This window comes from Hemibagrus wyckioides, linkage group LG24 (genome assembly GCF_019097595.1).
Source record: "Hemibagrus wyckioides isolate EC202008001 linkage group LG24, SWU_Hwy_1.0, whole genome shotgun sequence".
Lineage (NCBI taxonomy): Eukaryota > Metazoa > Chordata > Actinopteri > Siluriformes > Bagridae > Hemibagrus > Hemibagrus wyckioides.
Window position 1 is genome coordinate 8,938,901 of NC_080733.1, and position 24,234 is coordinate 8,963,134.

At 38.1% G+C, this 24,234-nt stretch overlaps 1 protein-coding gene across 1 annotated transcript; it reads left to right on the top strand.

The window, feature by feature from the left end:
- The first annotated feature begins 1,544 nt into the window (after positions 1-1,544).
- On the top strand, positions 1,545-23,766 carry hpcal4 (hippocalcin like 4). The gene is made up of 4 exons (XM_058377257.1): positions 1,545-1,716; positions 18,986-19,161; positions 19,576-19,791; positions 19,919-23,766. Exons 2-4 carry the CDS (start codon positions 19,000-19,002, stop codon positions 20,114-20,116), a joined length of 576 nt encoding a protein of 191 aa, XP_058233240.1. The 5' UTR covers positions 1,545-1,716; positions 18,986-18,999; the 3' UTR covers positions 20,117-23,766.
- The last annotated feature ends 468 nt before the right edge of the window (positions 23,767-24,234 follow it).

A 24,234-nucleotide genomic window follows, 5' to 3' on the forward strand; every position in this document is an offset into this window, starting at 1 on the left:
GATGACAGGACTGAACAGACCTGTTCAGACCATGTTTAAGTCAGTTGTACAATGTACAATATTTTGCTATATTATTCAGAATGACAACTAAATATTTGGATGAGTTGGACATGCTTACAGCTCTTTTTATATAGTTCAATCCAAATTTACATAACTAGAGCATTACAGTATACAGTTCTGATTTTATATATATATATATATATATATATATCAAATGAAGTCAGGGATTATCCCAGGCAATTCAAGCTCCTAGGGCTTTGGCTTTTCTGAACAGCAAGAGCAGAGCCGAGACCCTGCTATTATAATCTGATGCAACTGCAAATCACAGCATGACATGATGATAAAAAAAAAAATAAATAAACAAAAAATAAATAAATAAATAACTAACCACCAAAATCACCACCACCAACAACAACCTCATACTACAATGTGTAGCATTTCAGAATTGTGAAACGTGCAATTTGAGACAAGGCAAGTGTTGATCCCCTTTTTGCTGCCAAAACAGCCCTGACCCATCATGCACTGTATATTCTGACACCTTTCTATCAGAACCAGCATTAACTTCTTCAGCAATTTGAGCAACAGTAGCTCGTCTGTTGGATTGGAACACACGGGCCAGCCTTTGCTCTCCACATGCATCAGTGAGTCTTGGCCGCCCATGACCCTGTGGCTAGTTCACCGCTCTTCCTTCCTTGGACCACTTTTGATAGATACTGACCACTGCAGACCGGGAACACCTCCACAAGAGCTGCAGTTGTGGAGATGCTCTGATCCAGTCGTCTAGCCTTCACAATTTGGTCCTTGTCAAACTCGCTCAAATCCTTACACCTGCCCATTTTTCCTGCTTCTAACACATCAACGTTTAGGACAAAATGTTCTCTTGCTGCCTAATATATCCCACCCACTAACAGTTTACACATGATGAGAAGATAATCAGTGTTGTTCACTTCACCTCTCAGTGCTCATAATGTTATGCCTGATCGGTGTATACTGATGTTACTGCCTTTTCTGATTTGGTTATTATCACAAATTATGATAATCACACCTCTGAAAGAACTCACTGCCCAGTCTAATCGCTCACATGCTACTGAGTTAAAATATCTCTTCTGTTTTGCTTTATAATTATTTACACATTTACTAACTGTAAAGCAGCCTAAATGAAATTACCCTGTAGCACACAAAACATGATTTTTGTTCATATTTTAGTTGGTTTAAGTGGAATTAAGTTAGAGTTACAACCTTCCCAGTCTCACAAGAGTTTATTATCTCTTCAGAACCAAACTGATTGATATTATTACTCTGTGCCTGTTCCTGGATCAGTGTGATGTAAATATCTAACACATCTGGACACGTCTTCTGCTCTTGATCCGCATGGCGGTCTGTTTAGACGCGCCGCACGCTTTTGGAAGCTTCTTTTGATTGACATTACGGATTATCGAATCACATTCGCACAATATTTAGCCAGTCGCCGGGCCTTGAATTCTGACCAATCAGAGTAGGCTTTGGGTGTTACCTATGCAAATATGGTAGCCAGGGAGATGCGCGCGCTCCATTCATTGCGCCCGGCTGAAAGAAGGAGAAGCGTCTGCGCGCGTGCGGCTCCGCGATTCTGTACGGTTCCCCCGCCGAGCGCCGTTCACGCGTTTGGCCGTTTACAGGAACACTTTGCGGACACACACACACGAAACACAGCGTTACCTCACCGCAAACATTTGGGTGAGTCATCCATGCGTCTACTTTCAGCTCTGCTAGGTTGTTTATATATATATATATATATATATATATATATATATATATATATATATATATATATATATATATATATATAAACCTGTGTGCGTAATATCGTAATAAGTATCAAAACGTTAAAGAGAACACCTCTATCAATCAACTTATTTATGTTTATTCCCTCTTATAATAAATGTATAATTTTTCTTCCTGTTGTCAACAGTCACTTTTTTGTAGAAAATTACTGAGACAGCTGTTTTTGCTTATTGTTTAATGATATGAAAGCCTGCAGACAACATTTCTGTATTCCTATTTAAATATGAAAATGTGTCCTTGTAGGTTTTTTAGGCACCACAAACAACCCAGTCGCAGCTGTAATGGTCTCCAGATCATTAAAATGCATGTCTAATTCTGTCTAATTCCTGACTGCGGTGTTGTGTTGCTCTGCATGAGTGTGGTTCTGTTCAGCATGTTGAAATGTATGTGTGTTTGCGTCCTATTGCGTGTGTGTGTGTGTTCAAGTGCACCTGTGGACTGTTGTACGACTTGTAGGACAGAAGAGTGTATAAGTGGTTTATTTACCCTGTGCATGGGCAGATGTGTATCTTGTTGGCAGAGAGTGACTGAAGCTGCCACTAAGACAAAGCTGTGAGCACCTATCCAATATGACTGCAGTGAGATACGCTGCATAACATCTTTCATCCTCCTCTCATTAGTAAACTGATACTGGATAGAGTTGTTACAGTGTCAGGTTTTATGTGAGACAAGTTTTATTGAGCCACTCAGGCATGCAGTGATACAGAGTAAATAAATAACTGTGTTGGGTGAAAGTAGAGAGCGACATGGATATTATGCTGACCAGACAGATAAACTCTGACCACAGAGAAACTCCAAGAAGAATCACAGGATCATCATATAACAAGGATTTTTAGAAATGGTTTTTGAAATGTCTTGTAGTTGTGTAAGAGACCAAGGTGCCCAAGTGTCCCTATCTAAACAGCAGTTTAAGGTTCACTAGACTGATAATTGGTTGTCAAAGTTTCTGTAATATACTTCAGTCTTTAAAAAGTGATTTGGATGACTGTGAATGTGATGTGAAACAATGTTAACATAGTTGGACTGAGTTCATCGTGTTCAAAAAAATCTTTGAACTCTAATTGATATGGACACACCACGTTATTTCCATTATTCCTACATTTCAGCCCTTCTTCTGTTAGATAAATCACATGCAAGTTTCTTTTTTCTCCAGTGTATTCTGGCACTGTGTTGCTGGTGACTGAGGACAGGTGATAGGCAGGGAGCCTAAACTCAGTATCCCTTTATCCCAACATCCTCCCTAGTCTACGTCCCTGACTGAATCTCATCCATGCAAAAAAAAAAATGAAAAAAATAAAAAAAATAAAAAGAAATCCCATTCAAGGAAACACATGGCCACTGTCAGTATTCTATTTTGTCCTAGACAAAAGCAGCCAGGCAGCGCCAGGTGTATCAAATTGTGCACGCAGAGCCGTTTGATCGATTGCCCACATGCTCTGTTTCTCATGGAGATGGATGGCAGTTCCAAAATGGCTGAACTCAAAAAGCTGTGGACAGTCACTGGCTCCTCATCACAACTAATCAACACACCTCAAGGGAACTCAATGCACAGAAAACAAGAAAGCATGCATGGATAAAAGAAAAATGAGCAAAGGACAGTTTTGTTTTTCTTGCTTCCAACAGATGTCTGTTGGTATTGTGTTGTTCTTGTCTAGTAGAACCTGGAGATTATTTTTGCTTGCTTTGCACCGCTGTCTGTTCTGAATGTGAATGAGAAATGAGCGTAGTGCTATAATGAGCAAGATGCTGTCAAACACATTTAGCAGCTCGAGTCATTGCATGATGCTGCAGGCCATGTTTGGACATCACAGAGACATTGTTCCTCATGCTCACCCTAATGTTAGAGTACTTGGATCTGACAGAATCTGGAAAATACAGGTTGACACAGCTAATACAGAGAAATAAAATTACACATCACACCTTGCCAAACTTGCTGCTGGCATGAATTTCCACTGATATGCTACTAAGCCAGGTGGTATTTCCACTAAACCAGTAGGTGGCTTTCAGCTGTCCTTCTATTTACAGCATTTGATCTTTAACAGGAAATGATTTGATGATGGGACAAGGACAATTTCACTGATAATTTTATTTTATATAGACAAAAATCACCTACTTATCATTGACTTTAATCAGCTTTATGAGTGCCAGAGCTCATTTTTTAAGTAGTCTCCTAGGAAGGTTCAAGAGAACTTGGCTATTGCTTCAGATATTGAATCTGATGGCTATTTCTTCAGACCTCCAAGTAAGGCACTCAACCTCTAGCTGTTCTAGTGCGTAGTCATATAGATTAAGCACTATTCAGATTTGATTAATTTTATATGGGGAGGTGGTATAATGTATTTATTTGGTATTTGGAAATTTGGTCCCATCTGAATCAATACATTTATGTCTTTTTTTTTTACAGACTGCACATGCATGGGTCTGGAAATGATGTACACTATAAAATGACCAGTAGTAATAACTAGGCAATATATATAATAATAATAATAACGTAGGCAATATATAACCCAAACAAATTGACAAATAGCGTTTTTCAATTCTCTTATTGACGATCCAGGACACACTCTTTTTTATCATCTCCCAGCAAATCCAAATTGTCCTTGTTTAAAATGCAGAAAGAAAATATTGACAACATTTAAAAGGACTCGACAGAGAAGTGACAGGGAATTTTTATTTATCAGTGAGTTTAAGTAAAGCTACCATGATTATTATGGGCATGTGACCTACTAAGGATCAAGTGCAATTTGTGTGGCTACAAGCACTACAGCTAGTGAATATAATAATGAACATAATAAGCACTTTATACTAAAAATAGGAGATGTGCATTGTATGCTTGGAGCATTTAGCATGATGACCATCATTAAGACTGTCCTATGTCTTGTGCAAATCAATCATAATTGTTACATATGTCCACCAGCAATGTTACTAGATGATATATGTCTCAACAGCTTTAAAAAGGTTAGGCAAATAAATGTTCAATAAAAAATAAAGGAACTCCAAGTATTGTAATTGCTTTATTTATTGATTGATTGTCAAGCCTAAGATAAAACAGGATCCAAATGCAGTACAATGGTACTATGAATATGTAGTGGTTTGAATATTAAATTTTGATTAAGTCCTAATTACATTACTAAGGTCTCTGAGTCTGAACTCTTTGCCAGAAGGCATTTTAGTCATCAGGTGCAACCCACCTGTTCACTGAGATGTTATGAAATCATGGATGTTATGCAAGCCCTCAGGTTAGTGGTTTAATTTAACTAATTATGAAGTACAGGCTGTTATAAACAGTCCGACTATCCTGGTTTGGTTTTGTTGGTCTGATCATCCATTATCAGCTACCCTTTACATTCAAGAAATTTGCATTTCTCCATCATGCAACATAAGCTGAAAGTTTTCCTCATTACCTACAATCCCAAGGGTAAAACGGGAAGCTTCAGTACCAGTTGTCACCCTTGGGGGTCTGGGCTGTTGATGCAAGGATATCCTCATGAGCAGGTGGAGAATGCCTTGTTTTTTTCCCTATGTGTCTAAGATACTGTACCAATAAGACAAATTTGAAGTTTTGAGTCAACAAAAAAGAACGTAAAATAACAGTCTCAGGAAAGATAAACAAGGCCTTTGAGTTTTAAAGGGATCTCCAACACATCCTTAAATCTGATTTATCCTTAGAACAGAGCACCGCATTAGAAATACAAATGAGTGCATGCAGTACAGTAAGGGATGTAGAGATGCACTAGTACAATGACCTGGTATCATCAGAGAGAGTTTCCTTATTTACCTTTGGCGCTGCCACTTGAGCTTAATTTTGCTATAGAAACAACACCTGTTTCATAGGTTCTCATTTAAAATGGTGCAGCAGGACCTGGGTAATGCCAACAAGGCAGAGACTAGGCGTGTTTTGTTTTGTATTAGCCACAAATTTTCATCAATGAGACATACATGGTTAGTAATCTCTTGTAGTGGCCTTGTATGAACCTGAGGGTTTTTTTTCAGTTACAGGCTTACATCATTTGAAACTAGAAAAAGCTACAAATCTGCTTTGGAGGCCTCAGTTTTTGTATGAAACGTAGATTTAGAGACATACAAAAGAGCTAAAATGCACTGGGCATGCACAAAATAAAATGATAATTAACAGCCATTATTATTGTTATTAGTCAGAAGAAATATAAAAATCTATTCTTTCACCTGGACCCAGTCATGCATTATTTAGAAGCGTCTTTTGTATTGGGTCTGTCACCCCCAGGCAGCACACAAAAGCACTTCCAGTGGATGATGATGGTGTCTGACAGTTATGGATCTGCCTCTATGCCTCTAGATAAGCATGGTTGACCTTTAGTGCTCAACAGCTGCATTATTTATGCCCACTACTGGTTGTTATGCCTTATGTGTCAGTGAGGAATTTAATGACTCACCTGTAATTGAGCTACATTCAAGGGAAAGTTCCTTCAGAAATTTCACATATTGCCATACTTTTGAATATACTGCATGTTCCAGCCGATTGTCGTAGTTCACCTAGAAATCAAGCTTATTTATTATTATTTCACCCCATTTTACTTTCATTTTCTTAAACGGCTTCAAAAATAAGCAGACATTTTAGTAACATTTATTGTGATTTTAATTGATGATCTACCAATGGGCGATAAAACACACATCTACACAATTTGCAAATCAAGAACAATGTCGTTGAAATTTGAATTTGAACTCACAACCAGTAGTTCAGATCAGTAGTCCAACACCTTAACCACTGACATTCCACTTCCTACTTATTAATAGCACATACTTGCTATTTAGTGCATACTAAATGAATGCAGCAGTTTAACACATTAACAGTGCTACGCTGTGGTCTGAATGCTTGTTAAATTTTTTCCACTAGCCAGAGCTTTCAAGTTGTTTTCATGTCAACTTCTTCTAGTTCTTCTTGTCTTAAACCTTAAATCATACAATGCAGACCAGGAAACATGCAAATAATCAACTGTCTCTAGTACAGTGAGGGAAAAAATTATTTGATCCCCTGCTGATTTTGTATGTTTGCCCACTGACAAAGAAATGATCAGTCTGTAATTTTAATGGTAGGTTTATCTGAACAGTGAGAGACAGAATAACAACAAAAAAATCCAGAAAAACACATTTCAAAAAAGTTATACATTGATTTGCATTTTATTGAGTGAAATAAGTATTTGACCCCTTTGCAAAACATGACTTAGTACTTGGTGGCAAACCCTTGTTGGCAATCACAGACATCAGACATTTCTTGTAGTTGGCCACCAGGTTTGCACACATCTCACATCTCAAGGAATTTGGGCCCACTCCTCTTTGCAGATCCTCTCCAAGTCATTAAGTTTTTGTGGCTGACCCTTCAGCTCCCTCCACAGATTTTCTATAGGATTAATGTCTGGAGACTGGCTAGGCCACTATAGGACCTTAATGTGCTTCTTTTTGAACCACTCCTTTGTTGCCTTGGCCGTGTGTTTTGGGTCATTGTCAGACTGGAATATCCATCCATGACCCATTTTCAGTGCCCTGGCTGAGGGAATGAGGTTCTCACTCAAGATTTGACGGTACATGGCTCCGTCCATCGTCCCTTTTTATGTGGTGCGGTTGTCCTGTCCCCTTAGCAGAAAAACAGCCCCAAAGCATAATGTTTCCACCTCCATGTTTGACGGTGGGGATGGTCTTCTTGGAGTCACAGGCAACATTCTTCCATCTCCAAACACGGCGAATTGAGTTGATGCCAAAGAGCTGGATTTTGGTCTCATTTGACCACAACACTTTCACCCAGTTCTCCTCTGAATCATTCAGATGTTCACTGGCAAACTTCAGATGAGCCTGTACATGTGCTTTCTTTAGCAGGGGGACCTTGCGGGCGCTACTGGATTTCAGTCTTTCACGGCGTAATTGTTTTCTTGGTGACTACGGTCCCAGCTGCCTTGAGATCCTCCAGTGTAATTCTGGGCTGATTCCTCGCCGTTCTCATGATCATTGAAACTCCATGAGGTGAGATCTTGCATGGAGCCCCAGGCCGAGGAAGATTGACAGTCCTTTTGTGTTTCTTCCATTTGGGAATAATCGCACCAACTGTTGTCACCTTCTCACCAAGCTGCTTGGCGATGGTCTTGTAGCTCATTCCAGCCTTGTGTAGGTCTACAATCTTGTCCCTGACATCCATGGACAGCTCTTTGGTCTTGGCCATGATGGAGAGTTTGGAATCTGATTGATTGCTTCCTTCTGTGGACTGGTGTCTTTCATACAGTTAACCAGTTGAGATTAAGAGCACTCCCCGAGAGTGCTCCTACTGTAATCTCAGCTCGTTACCTGTATAAAAGACGCCTGGGAGCCAGAAATCTTTCTGACTGATAGGGGATCAAATACTTATTTCACTCATTAAAATGCAAATCAATGTAGAACTTTTCTGAAATGCGTTTTTCTGGATTTTTTTTGTTGTTATTCTGCGTCTCACTGTTCAAATACACCTACCATTAAAATTACAGACTGATCATTTCTTTGTCAGTGGGCAAACATACAAAATCAGCAGGGGATCAAATAATTTTTTCCCTCACTGTATGCAGTATAAAAAGAGCAAGGCAGATTTACATCAAATTCTCCCAAATTTGGTCACCTGCCAATCTCCATCCATCTGTCAGCTCTCCCCAGTTATAAGACTGGGAAGGCTGAAGGCTAACATATGCTTCCTCTGAGACATGTGAAGCAAACCAAACACATCTTTTGTGAGCTGCTGCCCAAGCTGAATCACAGGGCAATCTAACACACTCCAGGGAAAGGACTATCTGCCCTCTACCACAAACGTGAGCTCACAAATGGCCACGATTATCTAGTGTCACTGTGATTGACAGGAAAGAGAGCGTATGACATCCCAGCCACTTAGAGATTTTGCTCCCTTGGCCTCAGGCCAGATGGCTGTGGCAAAACTGACAATGTAGAATACAATGCTTTAAAGTTGGAAATGTAATTTGCGATCAGTTTGATGCATACTTTGCTGTTGTTTATCAAAATAGCGATTTTCTGAATCAGTTTGCTTTCACTATGAAAGACTAATTGTTGAGTAATCTTTGAAATGCTGGTTGAATAGTTAAAAGGAACACTTGCAACACTTAACTTGTACGTACAGGCTAATGATATAATAGGTAAGTGTAGCTGTAGTATTTGTACTGATACTGATGTCATTGTACTTTTTCATGGCAAAGGAACAGGAGTAGTTAAACGTAGACTGCATTACCACAGACAAGGTTACTTTGGAATGTCCCATTTTGGTGGTAAAGATGCAACAGCAGCAATTGAATATGTCAAAATTGAGTCTTTTACATCTCGCTCTGCCCCAGATATTCATTTCAAAGCTAGCTGGATCTCATTCTTCAGATTAAATTCTATAAAAATCTGCAAACTGAGTCATCTTGACTTTTATTTTTCAATCATACTCAGTGACTAGCTCAGAGTTCCTCACAGATGACAAAAATGTCTCTTTCTTCCTTTTTCTGATCTGTTCTTCACATTTCTCGGTCTCGGTCTCTGTGTCCTTTGTGTGTTGGAATTAATCCACTGCAATGTCCCACTGCAGAGTCCAGAGTTCCAGATCTCATTCAGCAGCTCTTAAAAGGACGAGGCAGACGTGGCTGGAATGTCAAAGACATCACAGAGACCAGCAGCCTGCCAGCTGTGGTCTATCAATCTATCTGAGTGACAATGATCAGAGAGAGATGGAGGGAAAAAGTGTAACAGTGATGCTATGAAAGCTTGATAAACTGTCATTGGCATATGAGTTTAATGCAGCTTTAAGAACCTGGAGAACTCTCGACTGGAAGATCCTATATGATGTTCTAAGTGTTGGAGATTTGTGTTTCCCTATGGCGGTTTTATACAAGTTGTGGTCTCACAACTGTGGACCCAGGTCTACTCCTCTGTCTCTCTGCAGTGATGTATATTCTTGACCTTTCGTCCTATTAGTCCGTTGCTTTGGTTCTCAATTTGTCCAAGTCTTCCAGAATGTCTGGATTTGTGTCACTTTCCAAGAAATCAATAATCCAGTCTTAACAACCGATAGCCATCAACCTTTAGAAATAGAGATTATAAAATGGCATGATTTCTTTGTTTCCTTTCAATGTTATTTTAATTATTTAACATTTTCCTTCGCTGACTAGTCACACCATGCCTCTTAATCTTACTCACAATTTTCATATATTTTTTTCTATGTTGTATATCTATCCTATAATTGTATTTGTTTAATCATGTGCATAGAAGGCCATGCTCCCATTAATCTAACGTTTACATACATCTGAATAATCCATTAGTGATCAGATTGATAGCTCAATCAGATTGAAATGTTCTCATGTAAACAAAATGGATCCGACTGAGCTCGATCCAGAAAGGGGTGCTGTAGATCTGAAATAATCTGTTAAACAGGAATAAAAATAGGCATGTAAATGCTTGACTATTTTCTCAGTTGGATTAAAAATACTTTGAGCTCATGGGCAGTGGAGTGGTGCATATCTTCATTTATGTTTTACGTTCACACAGAAATTTTGTTCAGTACATATGTAAGGCACATGAGCATGAATGTTTTAATTGGTTGGCTATATTTAGGTTACATATACACATTATTTTCACAATTGAATAGATTAAAATGGCCGCATGTAATCATACCTAGTGAATCCATTGCAGAGCCGAATCCAAGCTTTATACCAGCCGTGGTGGGGTTTTCTGCCTTGACTGGCTTCTGTGCTTAGGCTTGATCTTAGCTTTAATGGTAGGGGTCTAGATCATTTCTGAAATGTTTAGGCTTAAAATCTATTTAGATTTAGTTTATGCTGTCCAACAAATCTGTCCTTGACCCTTAACATTTTTTTTCAGTTAGATAAGGTTAAGTAGCTCTTCATTAATCTCTTCTCAGACCACAAGAATCTACATAAGTGATACTTTCTGTGCTTAAGATGTTTATGTCTATGAGTCTCATATCTGATCAATAGCTCTCATTATTGCAGCACAACCTCTCACCTTTTCCAATAATAGCACCCAAATTTCATTGACTTAATAAATCTAATAATAAATGAAAGCAATAGCCACCACCATTAAATTGATAAGTGGGAGCCGCAGGTTTAGCCACCGTTGACTTAATTAAAGAGAAGAATGAGATCCTCTCTCCAGGTGATCCTATAGATGTTAAAACCTGCTTTACTGCCTTTCTATTTATGTCCAAAATATGAAAAGCTTGTACACAGACAACTACACCCCCACTGTGGAGATATTTATGGCATCCTTCCAGTCTGGCTTGGTTCTTATACTGATCAATGCCATGTTCTAGCAAAAACTAATGTCTTATTTGATATAGTCATAAATCAGAAGAAGAAATGATGCATTGCACACCATATTGATTTAGAATGATATGATATTGTTATAGGTTTGCTTTTTTCAAAAGCATTTATAAAGAAATCTATCTGGAAATCTGTTAGTACACATTAATGTCAAATAGGTTGACATCCAGTTTTATTGTAACAAGTTATAACTCCAAAGAGGATTTAATGAAACCGAGGACATAATTTAGTAACCACTGAACCAGATTAAGAATTCAGTATATGGATAGCAGTCTTAAAATAAAACAAACCATAAAAAGAAATGGGGTAGGAAATTGCAAGAGGAAACCATGTCAAAAACCCAGCTTAGTCTGCTTGGACAGAAACAGCTAGGACTTTAAAAGAGAGAACTTTGGTGCTGATACAGAGCCATCAATTATAATAAAGTGTCTTTTTGAACTATTACTTCACTTTTGGGGGAAAAAAAGTTATTGGCCTTTACATTTCAGGATGTAAGTGATACCCTGTCACTGGAGTGGTGCTAGGTTAATTGTCTCATGGAACATTTGAAACTTTTCTAAGATATATAAAAATATGGTGTATATTATTTGATTGGGGGTTTAAACTGTTCTCTCATAAACCTAATACTTTTTTCTTTGTTATGAACTGAGGGTTTTCCCAACCGGGTTTTTTAGGCAAACAGCCCGAAATGGACATTATATATTTTTGCTACTCCAAGCATGGGCAACACTGCATTTTTTTTTTTCTAGATTTATAATATGGGAGTTGTTGTAGCATTGGAACATTTTATAATCAGCAGCATACACTACCAGTCAAAAGTTTGGACACACCTTTTAATTCAATGTTTTTTGTTTAGGGATTTATTTTCTACATTCTAGAACAATACTGGAGATTTCAAAACTATAAAATAACACACATGGACTTAAGTAATCCATATGTAATGACAACAAAAAACAGTCAGTTGTTATTTTAAGACAGGAAGGTCAGGTGTTCTGGAATAGTTCTTTCAAGAACAGTATTGTCAAGTGCATTTGCAAAACCCATCCAGCACCATGATGAAACTGGTTCACATGAAGACCATCCCAGTAAAGCAAGACCAAAACTGACCTCTGCTGCAGAGGAGAAGTTCATTTAGAGTGACCAGCCTCAGAAATCACCAATTAACAGCACCTCAGATTAGAGCCGTTATGAAGGCTTTACAGAGCATCAGTAGCAGACATATCTCAATATCAACTGTTCAAAGGACATCATTGTGTATTTTGGCTGCCTTCAGCATTGTTTTACAATGTAGAAAGAAATAAACATCAGGAAAGACCATGGAATTAAAAGATATGTCCAAACTTTTGACTGGTAGTGTATATGTAACATAAATGATCATATTTAATGCATGCGAAGACATATGTTGGTACTCTCTTTAAATCCATTTTTAATAAATGTTTACATATATATTTGTATTGGTTTTCTGGTTGTTCCACTGAGTCAGAGTCAGATGTTGCTGAAGTAGATGGATGGAGATATTATCTGCTTTTTGAACCTATACCAGCACAGCATGTCAGGATAGTGAAAGGGAATAAAACAGCAAAAACACTTGTAATTTAAATGTGGCTTTTAGTAGGAGTTGAAAATTGTAGCCCACAAAAGTCCTTCATAGTTAGAGTGATATTCCTCATATTCATTTGTAAAATAGATGAATAAAGCAAAAAATGAAATCCTCTCATCGCCTCACTTTTAAATCATGCGACCTCATAAGAGGTCATGACCCCTAGTTTGGCAATCCATGGTTTAAAATGTCTCACAGTTCAGTACTGCCATTGCACATGTTGTCTTTTAAACCAATGGATTTAAACAAGAAATATTTATTTATATAGCTGCATGCTTCCATTCCATGATATTATGTTGGCCAGATGACAGTCGTACTGGTAACTGGACCAACATTTATTATCATGTGTTCCAAATTGATCTGCCAAAGCAGCTCTGCTGTCCTGCATCTGTTCACACTAAGCAGCACCATCAAGATCAATTTGCATCTGATGCCAAGAGAGCCAAGAAAAGAATTTCTGAAAATAATATTTTTTTAAGGTTGTTGTCATTTTTGCTTGGACTCAGAATGCAATTTATGTAATATATTAGAACAAATGAGTTCATTTTTATTTATATTTATTTGGTAGACAATTGGAGAGAGTTGAGGACCTCAAGGAAATTGTCATCTATGTAAACTAGTTACTACCTTTGTGTTAAGGCTCTAAGATTCTAATTAATAAAAGATTAAACAATCTGGGCATTATTTCATCCATAAGGGATACAGATGTTCTCATAGTACTTGTTTTTGTACACTATTCCAATGTTAAAATCTAGATAACTGTGGATAACCCAGATTATTTGATGGTTACAAGGTAGAGATCCTTAACTACCACTCCTTATTAAATCTCTGCAAACAGGAATCCTGTACAAGCCAAAGAGGATAAGGGACATACCTGCTGTCAGGCCTCATTTACTGTATATCATTCTGCACAGCTTTTGCAGAGAGAACTATGTAAATGTTGGCAAACCCCCAGAACAATCATAGCATAGCGTGTTGGGGATCAGAGCAAGGGATTGTGATCTTAAGAATGACAGGAAATAAAGCTGGTGGCACAAGCATAACTAAATACAAGGAGTTTTACTACAAATAAAAATATGTTCAAGCAATTTGGCCAGAAGGTCATACTGTTTAGTGCAGCAAGTATTTATGAGTTTTAAAGGATTTTCTCTTGTAAGTAAGAAAGTAAAAGTAAATTGAAAAAAATGTCTTAATGAAAGACTGCACTGATTGAAAAATTGGAAATGAACAAAGACCCACTGCAGAATGTGGCATTGTTGGTTATTCCAAAAGAAGTGATGAACATCTTTCTAGAACACTCTACACTACACTACACTACACTACAGAAGAGAGTTCAGAGAGAGCTGTGAGTTTTGGATCACAGTGTTTTGGATCACAATGTCTGTTTTACCATCATTTTTGTTCAATTCTGTGGTGCTGCCTGTGTCACCAACTTATTTTCTCATCATCCTTAGAACCCCAAATCTCTGGAGCGATTCCCCGACTACCTATGATTATCCTGTGTCAGTTGCTAACATTCATAGAGAAATACATGAAAGTGGCCTGACATCAGAGACAACCCTTATCATTTCTGCTTGAGCATGGTTTCTTTTAGTACTTTTGAACTGCTGTCACAGGAGGATCTATATTTAAATACTGCCTTGTTAAAATAAATTGTGTGGTGTTCCTTTTATATATTACAATGCACTTGTAGTGATGGCCATAGTTTAGAAGGCAAATATGGCATATTTATATGTCAAAGATTGAGGTTTTGCCATGAAAGAGGCACGGATGTGGCAGGAACAACAAAAAAAGAGAGACTTTTCACCTTGGAACATCTGTACAGGGATGTAAGCAACCATGTAACCTTTAGACCAATGTATAGGTCTCAGAAAATACATCTTTTTTCAATTTGAAGTAAAAAATTAAAAAAACAAAAAATTTCTGCTAAGGCCTTTGATGCTAAGTAGAGCTTGTAGTGGCACACTACACTGAGATGCTTAGTGCTTGTACCTACAGTAGTTGTTATCACTAGAGATTGCTGCTCCTTCATGGTGGATGAGCTCTAGTAGAGTGGTCTGATTACTATCCCTTTATAGCAGTACTTTAATTGTAATCACACTCCTGTAAGTGGATTCTTTAGCTAACTATAGTGAACAATTGTAGTAGACTTCAGCAGGTGTTGATTAGATCCACAATAAAAAAAATAAAGCCCTTTTGGGAACCCTTTTTATAGCCCTTATTTTAGCCATTTTTGCCTTTTCTAATTCCACAAATGTAGTCCATAAAGCTCTGGGCAATTGGCTGATGAATTTATTCAGATATGTTAATAAGGTAACATGTTTCTCCACAGTTCTATCACCAACCAGATCTGGGCTCTGATATAAAAGACCCTGCATTAGATTAAATCTTATATGAAACCTCACTGACTGTAATTTCCCTTAACATACAACAGTTTAATCTTTATTTAAAAATGAAGGTGTTTTTTTTGTTTCCATTGGGGGAAAGAGTATGTAACTATTCTATATAAAGATCACACAGTCTGCATGTGGTACTAAAAATGAAATAATTCTATTATTATGTAGCACAGAGCAGCTGACATATTGCATTATGTTTTGCTTTGTTTAGCAACACATCAGCCAATTTGCAGAAGTGATGTTGGTAATATTAAGCACTCTTACTGCTTCTGTAGCAATTAACAGGGAGATTAGCATCCAGGAGTTGATTAGCCGATCATGAGAATGTGTGAGCACCAAAATGAAAGCAGAACTTTAAAGCAGTTTGGTTGTGTGAAATGTTTAAGTTTTTCACCAGGCCGAAAAGAAAAGACCATCTAGGAAAGCCATTTCACACAATTTGAAATCCAGATTTCTACAATGATTACGGTTATAAGTTATGTTATATTTGTTTGCTAAAGTTATGTTTGCTTAAATCTCAGCATTTCTAGAGTGATGTCCGGATAAGACCAAAGTGGATCTCTCTGGTCACAATGCTTTGCTCAGGTTGAGGGAAACTGGGTCATGCAACAAGACAATGATCCCAAGTGAGCCACAGAATTACTACAGAGTGGCCAAAAGGGAGAAAACTGAATAAGTCAAATTCCATACTTCACCTCCAAGTGTATCATTGCAGGGCCTAAGGAGAGCTATGCAACATAAATTCTATCAACTGTCAATAAAATAAATTAATGTATTTAAGAATGGTCAATAAGCATTACAATACAATACAATACAATAAAAACAATGCAAAAGTGCTGCTAAAGGTGATTAATGATTAATTGGGTTACTTACTTTTAACCTGAACAGAAATGCATATAATTATATATATATATATATATATATATATATATATATATATATATATATATATATATATATATATATATATATATATACACTATATTGCCAAAAGTATTCGCTCACCCATCCAAATAATCAGAATCAGGTGTTCCAATCACTTCCATGGCCACAGGTGTATAAAATCAAGCACCTAGGCATGCAGACTGTTTTTACAAACATTTGTGAAAGAATGGGTCGCTCTCAGGAGCTCAGTGAATTCCAGCGTGGAACTGTGATAGGATGCCACCTGTGCAACAAATCCAGTCGTGAAATTTGCTCGCTCCTAAATATTCCACAGTCAACTGTCAGCTGTATTATAAGAACGTGGAAGTGTTTGGGAACGACAGCAACTCAGCCACGAAGTGGTAGGCCACGTAAACTGACGGAGCGGGGTCAGCGGATGCTGAGGCGCATAGTGCGAAGAGGTCGCCAACTTTCTGCAGAGTCAATCGCTACAGACCTCCAAACTTCATGTGGCCTTCAGATTAGCTCAAGAACAGTGCGCAGAGAGCTTCATGGAATGGGTTTCCATGGCCGAGCAGCTGCATCCAAGCCATACATCACCAAGTGCAATGCAAAGTGTCGGATGCAGTGGTGTAAAGCACGCCGCCACTGGACTCTAGTGCAGTGGAGACGTGTTTTCTGGAGTGACGAATCGCACTTCTCCATCTGGCAATCTGATGGACGAGTCTGGGTTTGGCGGTTACCAGGAGAACGGTACTTGTCTGACTGCATTGTGCCAAGTGTAAAGTTTGGTGGAGGGGGAATTATGGTGTGGGGTTGTTTTTTAGGAGCTGGCCTTGGCCCCTTAGTTCCAGTGAAAGGATCACTGAATGCTTCAGCATACCAAGACATTTTGGACAATTCCATGCTCCCAACTTTGTGGGAACAGTTTGGAGCTGGCCCTTCCTCTTCCAACATGACTGTGCACCAGTGCACAAAGCAAGGTCCATAAAGACATGGATGACAGAGTCTGGTGTGGATGAACTTGCCTGGCCTGCACAGAGTCCTGACCTCAACCCGATAGAACACCTTTGGGATGAATTAGAGCGGAGACTGAGAGCCAGGCCTTCTCGTCCAACATCAGTGTGTGACCTCACAAATGCGCTTCTAGAAGAATGGTCAAAAATTCCTATAAACACACTCCTAAACCTTGTGGACAGCCTTCCCAGAAGAGTTGAAGATGTTATAGCTGCAAAGGGTGGACCAATATATATATATATATATATATATACACTATATTGCCAAAAGTTCACCTGCCTTGACTCGCATATGAACTTAAGTGACATCCCATTCCTAATCCATAGGGTTCAATATGACTTTGGTCCACCCTTTGCAGCTATAACAGCTTTACACCACTGCATCCGACACTTTGCATTGCACTTGGTGATGTGTGGCTTGGATGCAGCTGCTCGGCCATGGAAACCCATTCCATGAAGCTGTTCTTGAGCTAATCTGAAGGCCACATGAAGTTTGGAGGTCTGTAGCGATTGACTCTGCGGAAAGTTGGCGACCTCTTCGCACTATGCGCCTCAGCATCTGCTGACCCCGCTCCGTCAGTTTACGTGGCCTACCACTTCGTGGCTGAGTTGCTGTCATTCCCAAACACTTCCACTTTCTTATAATATAGCTGACAGTTGACTGTGGAATATTTAGGAGCGAGGAAATTTCACGACTGGATTTGTTGCACAGGTGGCATCCTATCACAGTTCCACGCTGGAATTCACTGAGCTCCTGAGAGCGACCCATTCTTTCACAAATGTTTGTAAAAACAGTCTGCATGCCTAGGTGCTTGATTTTATACACCTGTGGCCATGGAAGTGATTGGAACACCTGATTCTGATTATTTGGATGGGTGAGCGAATACTTTTGGCAATATAGTGTATATATATATATGTACTGTGGAGCTAGGTCCCGTAAACAGTTACTCAGTTGCTTCATAGAGAAAGTGAGGAGGTAAAAGTGTGTGTAATGTAATTATTATTCACATTAGGTATCCTTTGATGACCTTTGCATATTGTTTATGGTGCTTTGAGGGTGGTGATTAACACTGGCTAGCATACACTTCCAAAATGTACTAGAATACTTTAAATGCATTTAATATGAACGTGAATCATTTCATTGTCTGAAAAGTATCATGAATCCTATGCCATTAGTTTTAAAGTTCATTAACTGCTCAGATGTTCAATTAAAGCTTCCTGTCTAAAGCCTGCGAATGGGTGTGTTGCCTAGAGGAGCAGAAATTACCTGAGAATTCCAAAAAAGGTCAAAGAGAGAGAGTGAGCAGAATAGAGCAAGTAGTGGTGAAAGAATGGGGATGGAGATGAATGCTTACCTCTGATTAGTCATCATGATCACACATAAATGGCCTCCTGTCATGAGGAGAGAAATGTGCTGTGGGCGACTAGGCTCCAGCAGCTCTGGTGCATAACCGCTGATGCGTTTAGCCATTATAGCTCCTCGTCAAGTATTTAGACCTTTTAAATATTTAATCAACTTTAATAAGCTAAGAGTCCAGGTAATGACTCATTACAGTGGCACCCCATTTTTCACGTGTACCCAAATAACCATTTTTAAAGCTTATAGAAATGTGGGCTTGCCAAATATATCTCAGGCTTCTAGGTGGGCAGATATGTGTCACGTTGTAAGACATAATGTCAGTACCAGGTTGAATAGACATGTTTATAGGTGTCTAAAGGATCAGAAAGGCTTTAGAAAACGCTAATCTAAATTATATAGACTAATCACTATTTCTCAAGAAATTTTGCCATGACCCAAATGTGTCGAGTAAATTTAAAAGCAGAATAAATAATGGTTATCAACTACCATAACTATAGATTTCTTAAAATGTTGTGACCATGCTCTTGTAATAACCCCACAGATATTAATAGCTATTATTACCTCTCTATTTCTGTCCATAGACAGGCTACTAAACATGGGAAAACACAACAGCAAGCTTGCTCCAGAGGTTCTGGATGACCTGACCAAGAATACAGAGTTCAATGAAGCAGAGTTAAAGCAGTGGTATAAAGGCTTCTTGAAGGACTGTCCCTCTGGTATCCTTAACCTGGAAGAGTTTCAGCAGCTTTATGTCAAGGTAAGTGCTTTTGGTCAAATAGCTCCATTAAACCAGGATGGTGTTTTTCCCATAAATTATGATCCCATTAGCAAAGCTTTCAGGTGTATGCTTTTGTACTTGCTGTTACTCTATTCACAGTTACCATGGTTTGTCAAATTGAGGTTAAATTATCTAGAATTACTGTAGATCCCCAAGTTTCAATGGTTGCAATTTGGGGCATTTCATGTTTTTAAATTTGTAATTTAAAAGACCATATAGAAAAACGATAAATGATACATTTTCACTGAGTAAAAATGTATGACAAATGTGTTATATAAGAGAAGACCTTGATTACTTTCTGAACTCACTAAAGAGGTTGTTTGTTCCAGACTATTATATGCCAGCTAATATTTCAACCAAAGTGACTCATAGCGATATTGTCATATGTTACAGTTCTTCCCCTATGGTGATGCCTCCAAATTTGCTCAGCATGCCTTTCGCACCTTTGACAAAAATGGCGACGGCACTATTGACTTCAGGGAGTTCATCTGTGCCCTGTCCATCACCTCTCGAGGAAGCTTTGAGCAGAAACTCAACTGGGCCTTCAACATGTATGACTTGGATGGAGATGGCAAGATTACACGCATGGAGATGCTTGAAATTATAGAGGTAGGACTTTTATTCTACACTCTGACTTGATCAAGCTAGTTCATTAGCATTTTTGTAAGGGATATTTATGCTTGAACCTAATTTTGTCGTCATTTTATCTGCATCACCTTTGTGTTATTTGTCTCAGGCGATTTATAAAATGGTTGGCACAGTGATTATGATGCGCATGAACGAAGATGGCTTGACACCTCAGCAGCGTGTGGACAAGATCTTCAGCAAGATGGACAAAGATCATAATGATGAGATCACACTGGAGGAGTTCAAAGAGGCAGCCAAAAGCGATCCTTCCATCGTCCTCCTACTGCAATGTGACATGCAGAAGTAAGGGATGAAGAGGAAAGAGAGGGTGAGAGAGGGTAGGAGGGTGTAGGTATAGAGCAGGAGCTATGAAGCAACATGTACAGACATTAAGACAGAAGTAGGTTAGTAAGAGTAGAATTATAACACCATGTACATATAGTAGATTGCAGTAGAATTGTGAGAGTTAACAGGTTTTGGGACAGATTAGAGAATTTCAATGGGGAGTGATGAAAGCCTGCATCGTTGGTCATGCAGTGAACCTCACTGCTTGTTAGACAATTGTACCATGCCATTGTGGCTTTCAGGTCCCAGCCTAAAAGATACTGAAGAACATACAACATTATTTAAAAAGGCCATTTTAATATGTAATACTCCTGACCATTGGAATTTTGATAAACAGTAGAAACCATGCAAATTTAGTGAACATTTCTGCAAAACTGGGGCAGCTCTGTATTCTTAAGGTATTTGTCTCCTTTAAATTTTGTCTACGTCTAAACATCAAACAGCCAATAGATTTTTTTAACCAGTAAACACAGATAAAGGACCATATTCAGAGTTGAGTTAAACGCACATAGTGAGGGTCTAATACCAAAAATGCGCACACCGGCATTCAAAGCTCAAATATAACTACAGATTTGCTCACAACTCAGATAGTTGCATGGGAGGCGTGCGGCCAAAACCAAAGGCACGTCTCAAGTACGTGCAATTCTGACCTTGAACTTAAGCCAATTTTCTCATGCAATGTCAGCATGAACGAGGAGCAGTATTAAGTCCAGCATCACTGGCTGATAATTTGATGTAGCCACTATACGTCAGACTGAAATTTCAGTTTCTGGCTCTAAGTACATTAAAACAAAAACCTTGAATGATATCAGAGAAAACAGCTTCCAAACTGGAGACATTACTCTTAATCGAGACTTAACCCAAAGACTGAATTAAATAATAATGAAATAAGCCTATACGTAAAAGATGAGTGTTCAGTCAGCTTATCCTTCAAACTGTGGGCACGTTATGTTTGCATATGGCATGCACGGGATGAACAAATTTATTTAATTATATCTGAAATTAAAAGCATGCGGTGATACAAGTGCTATTTTATAATTTGCTGTGTAATGATGCGAGGAACCATATTGTTAAATTAAACCAAATTTGCCAAATTAATGTGAAAATGACAACATGGATTATTCATGAAACAATACATTTGTAATTTAGACTTCTGCTGCCATTTTTTCATTCATTTATAAGCATTTTGTTTTATTTGCATATTTTTATTTTGCATATTGTAGCTGGCAACAAAAGGAAGAAAATATGATCAAATTATCATTTGATTTCTATGTTGTTGTTTTTTTATCTTCTTATCTGCTGAATTTGTTAAGTTTAAAAGCAAGCAGTTGTGTTTAAAGGCTGTGGTTCTGGCACTGTTAAAAACCCCTGGCACTGTTGAAAACCCCAGCACTTCTACTCATAAAACACAGGTCATTTTAATAATCTAAATGTGTTATCCAGAAAATCCTATTAAACAGCTAACTAACTAATACCGAACATTATCCTCATGTATCCTCAATATCAACATATTTTTTAACTAAATCCTCCAACTCTGAATATGGCCCAAAGGAGATAAAAGCTTGTGCAGTGTTGTAATTATGATGGATATAAGACATACCACCATAAACTACTATCCCTTATTTGAGACTGATTCATCAGCTGCGATGACAAAATACAGCTTGAAACTTCTATCCGAGTTAAACATCAAGGTTTGAAATAATGAATAATTATTGTCTCACACTTGGGGGTCACTCTCACATATCAAAAAGGAATTTTGCTAGCCTTAACTATTAGAATATATGTATATGTAACTAGTGAAATGTAAATGTTTCATGAGACCTACTTTCATATTACAACACTGCTGCATTTGTGTTTAAACACAAAAATACACACTGTATAGGATATCAGTCTGTGTCAATGTGTGAAAGCGTGAAAAAGTGGAAATGTGAGGATTTGTATGTGCAAACGTGTGTATACATATGTCTGTAGTAGTTTGTATGTATACATGTGTGTGCGTGTGTGTGTGTGTGTGTGTGTGTGTGTGTGTGGTTGAATGAATGTGGTTTTGGGAAACAATGGCCTCAGTCTCGGATTTTCTGTTCTAGTAGCTGTCCACACCAGTTTTAAGAGTATTAAAGTGATGTTTGTTGTTGCTGGTGTGGTCGTCACTGTTCTTACTGGTTTTCTAATCAGAGCTATCTTTCTCTGCCGTCCTGATGACATATAATCATTTTCGTGTGCCTCAGTGTACAGCCTTAGCAGATAAATAATCGTAATTGTATTAATATTGTCCAAATGTCTTTTGCTCTTTTTCCCCCTCTGGTATAGTCAACGTGAACGCATTCGGAAGTCGAAAACTCTGTGTTTCCGCAATATTCACGCTGCAATACTTAGGAGAATATTGTTGCACTACGTAGAGGCAAATACTTCTTGTTTTATACTGCCACTTAGTGGTGAAATATTTACCATTTTTTTCAGTAGGGAGTAGTGTGGAGACTAAAGTGCTGAGATTTTCCAGCTTCCTCTTACATACAACAACATAATGGAGCAAAATAAACAAATAAATGAATAAATAAAACAATAATAGAACATGATTTCTGATACTTATTGAGCTTAGAGAAAATAGAGATTCCCCCTCCCCTCGCCCCCTGTATTTTATTTAATATCTGCCATTATTTTCACACTAAGCTTGCGTTAGTCTAAATTGCAAATTCGTGTCAGTGGCGATTTTATTCTAGCTTGTACGTAGAGGAAAGTCACGTAGATTCCAGCTTCTCAACAGTGGCTTAAAACCCTTTTAACTAAGTGGCTTTAGTAGATGATGTAATGGTAATGAATTTGCAGTTGATTCTCCAGTAGAGCTCATAAAGTCACAGCTACCTGTACATCATTTGACACTGTTAATATAACTGGGATATATTTTCCTTTTGCATTTCATTACCACATTTATCACATCTGATGGAAGCTTGATTTAAGTTCTTGCTGTTGAATGTAGAAATGATGTGGATTATACCATGAATATTAGAGTTGCACAATATCAGCTAAATTGATCATCATTTTAATTTGATCAGTACTGAAATCTCAATTATCATCCAGTTTATCCAATTTAGGAATACAATTGACCTGTTCATATCATTATATGGTATCAGAAAAAAAGGGGTGGGGATCCTTTCAGATTATTTATTAGATTTCTGTATTCATTAATTTGTATATATTGCATTATATTATTAAAACAGGTAAAAAAAAATTGAATGCTTAATTGAGGAAGGCAAAAAATGATGAAAGCATGATCATGATTCAAATAAGATTGTACAGCTCTAATGAATGTGGTATTTGTATTAGAGATACACAGTTTCACTACATCCACTATGAGTCTCTGTTACAATCATTTCACAGCTTCACAAGATTCTGTTATGTTCACGTACATCCCAGATTATAAAGCATCAAAGGGAATAATTACGAACCAGTTGTGCAATACACTTTTAATAATATATTCATGTGCTGTGTTCTCTTCATATCTTTTCAATTCTGTTAACATTTTGCTTTTCAATATTGTAACTGTAAAGTTCCCCAAACAAAGATGTGTTATTTTTGGTACATAGATGAATAAAATTGTGGGTGTCTACTGAATTTCTGCAGGACGTCCAGTGTTCTGTTCTGTCTGTTCATATCTGTATATCGAAAGGCATGACGGCTCATATTAAGTCTCATGTATCATGAATCATGCAGTGTTGCATCTCGCTGTTTGTCCGTGTCTTTCTCTTACACACACCGCTGTGTACAGCAACCTGCACAGTGTGACTCACTCAGAGACAGTGATGTCATGATGAATCCGGTTGCCATGGAAGCGAAGCTGCGACTGAGGCACAAAAAAACACTCTTAGGTGATCACACTCTTCATATATACATAGGCAGGTAAACTGCATTTCTGCCAGAAAAACACACACATGCACACACACATACATGTGAACAGTTATTTCCCAAGGGAAACATGGACACACACACACACACATACACACACACACACACACACACACACGCACACACGCACACACCACCATCACACTCTATTCTCTTTGGGACACAGCAACAGTCAAA

Coding starts and splice junctions, on each gene's coding strand:
- hpcal4 (XM_058377257.1), top strand. CDS start 19,000: ATGGGAAAACACAACAGCAAGCTTGCTCCAGAGGTTCTGGATGACCTG. Junction 19,162..19,575: donor TTCAGCAGCTTTATGTCAAG/GTAAGTGCTTTT, acceptor CATATGTTACAG/TTCTTCCCCTATGGTGATGC. Junction 19,792..19,918: donor AGATGCTTGAAATTATAGAG/GTAGGACTTTTA, acceptor TATTTGTCTCAG/GCGATTTATAAAATGGTTGG.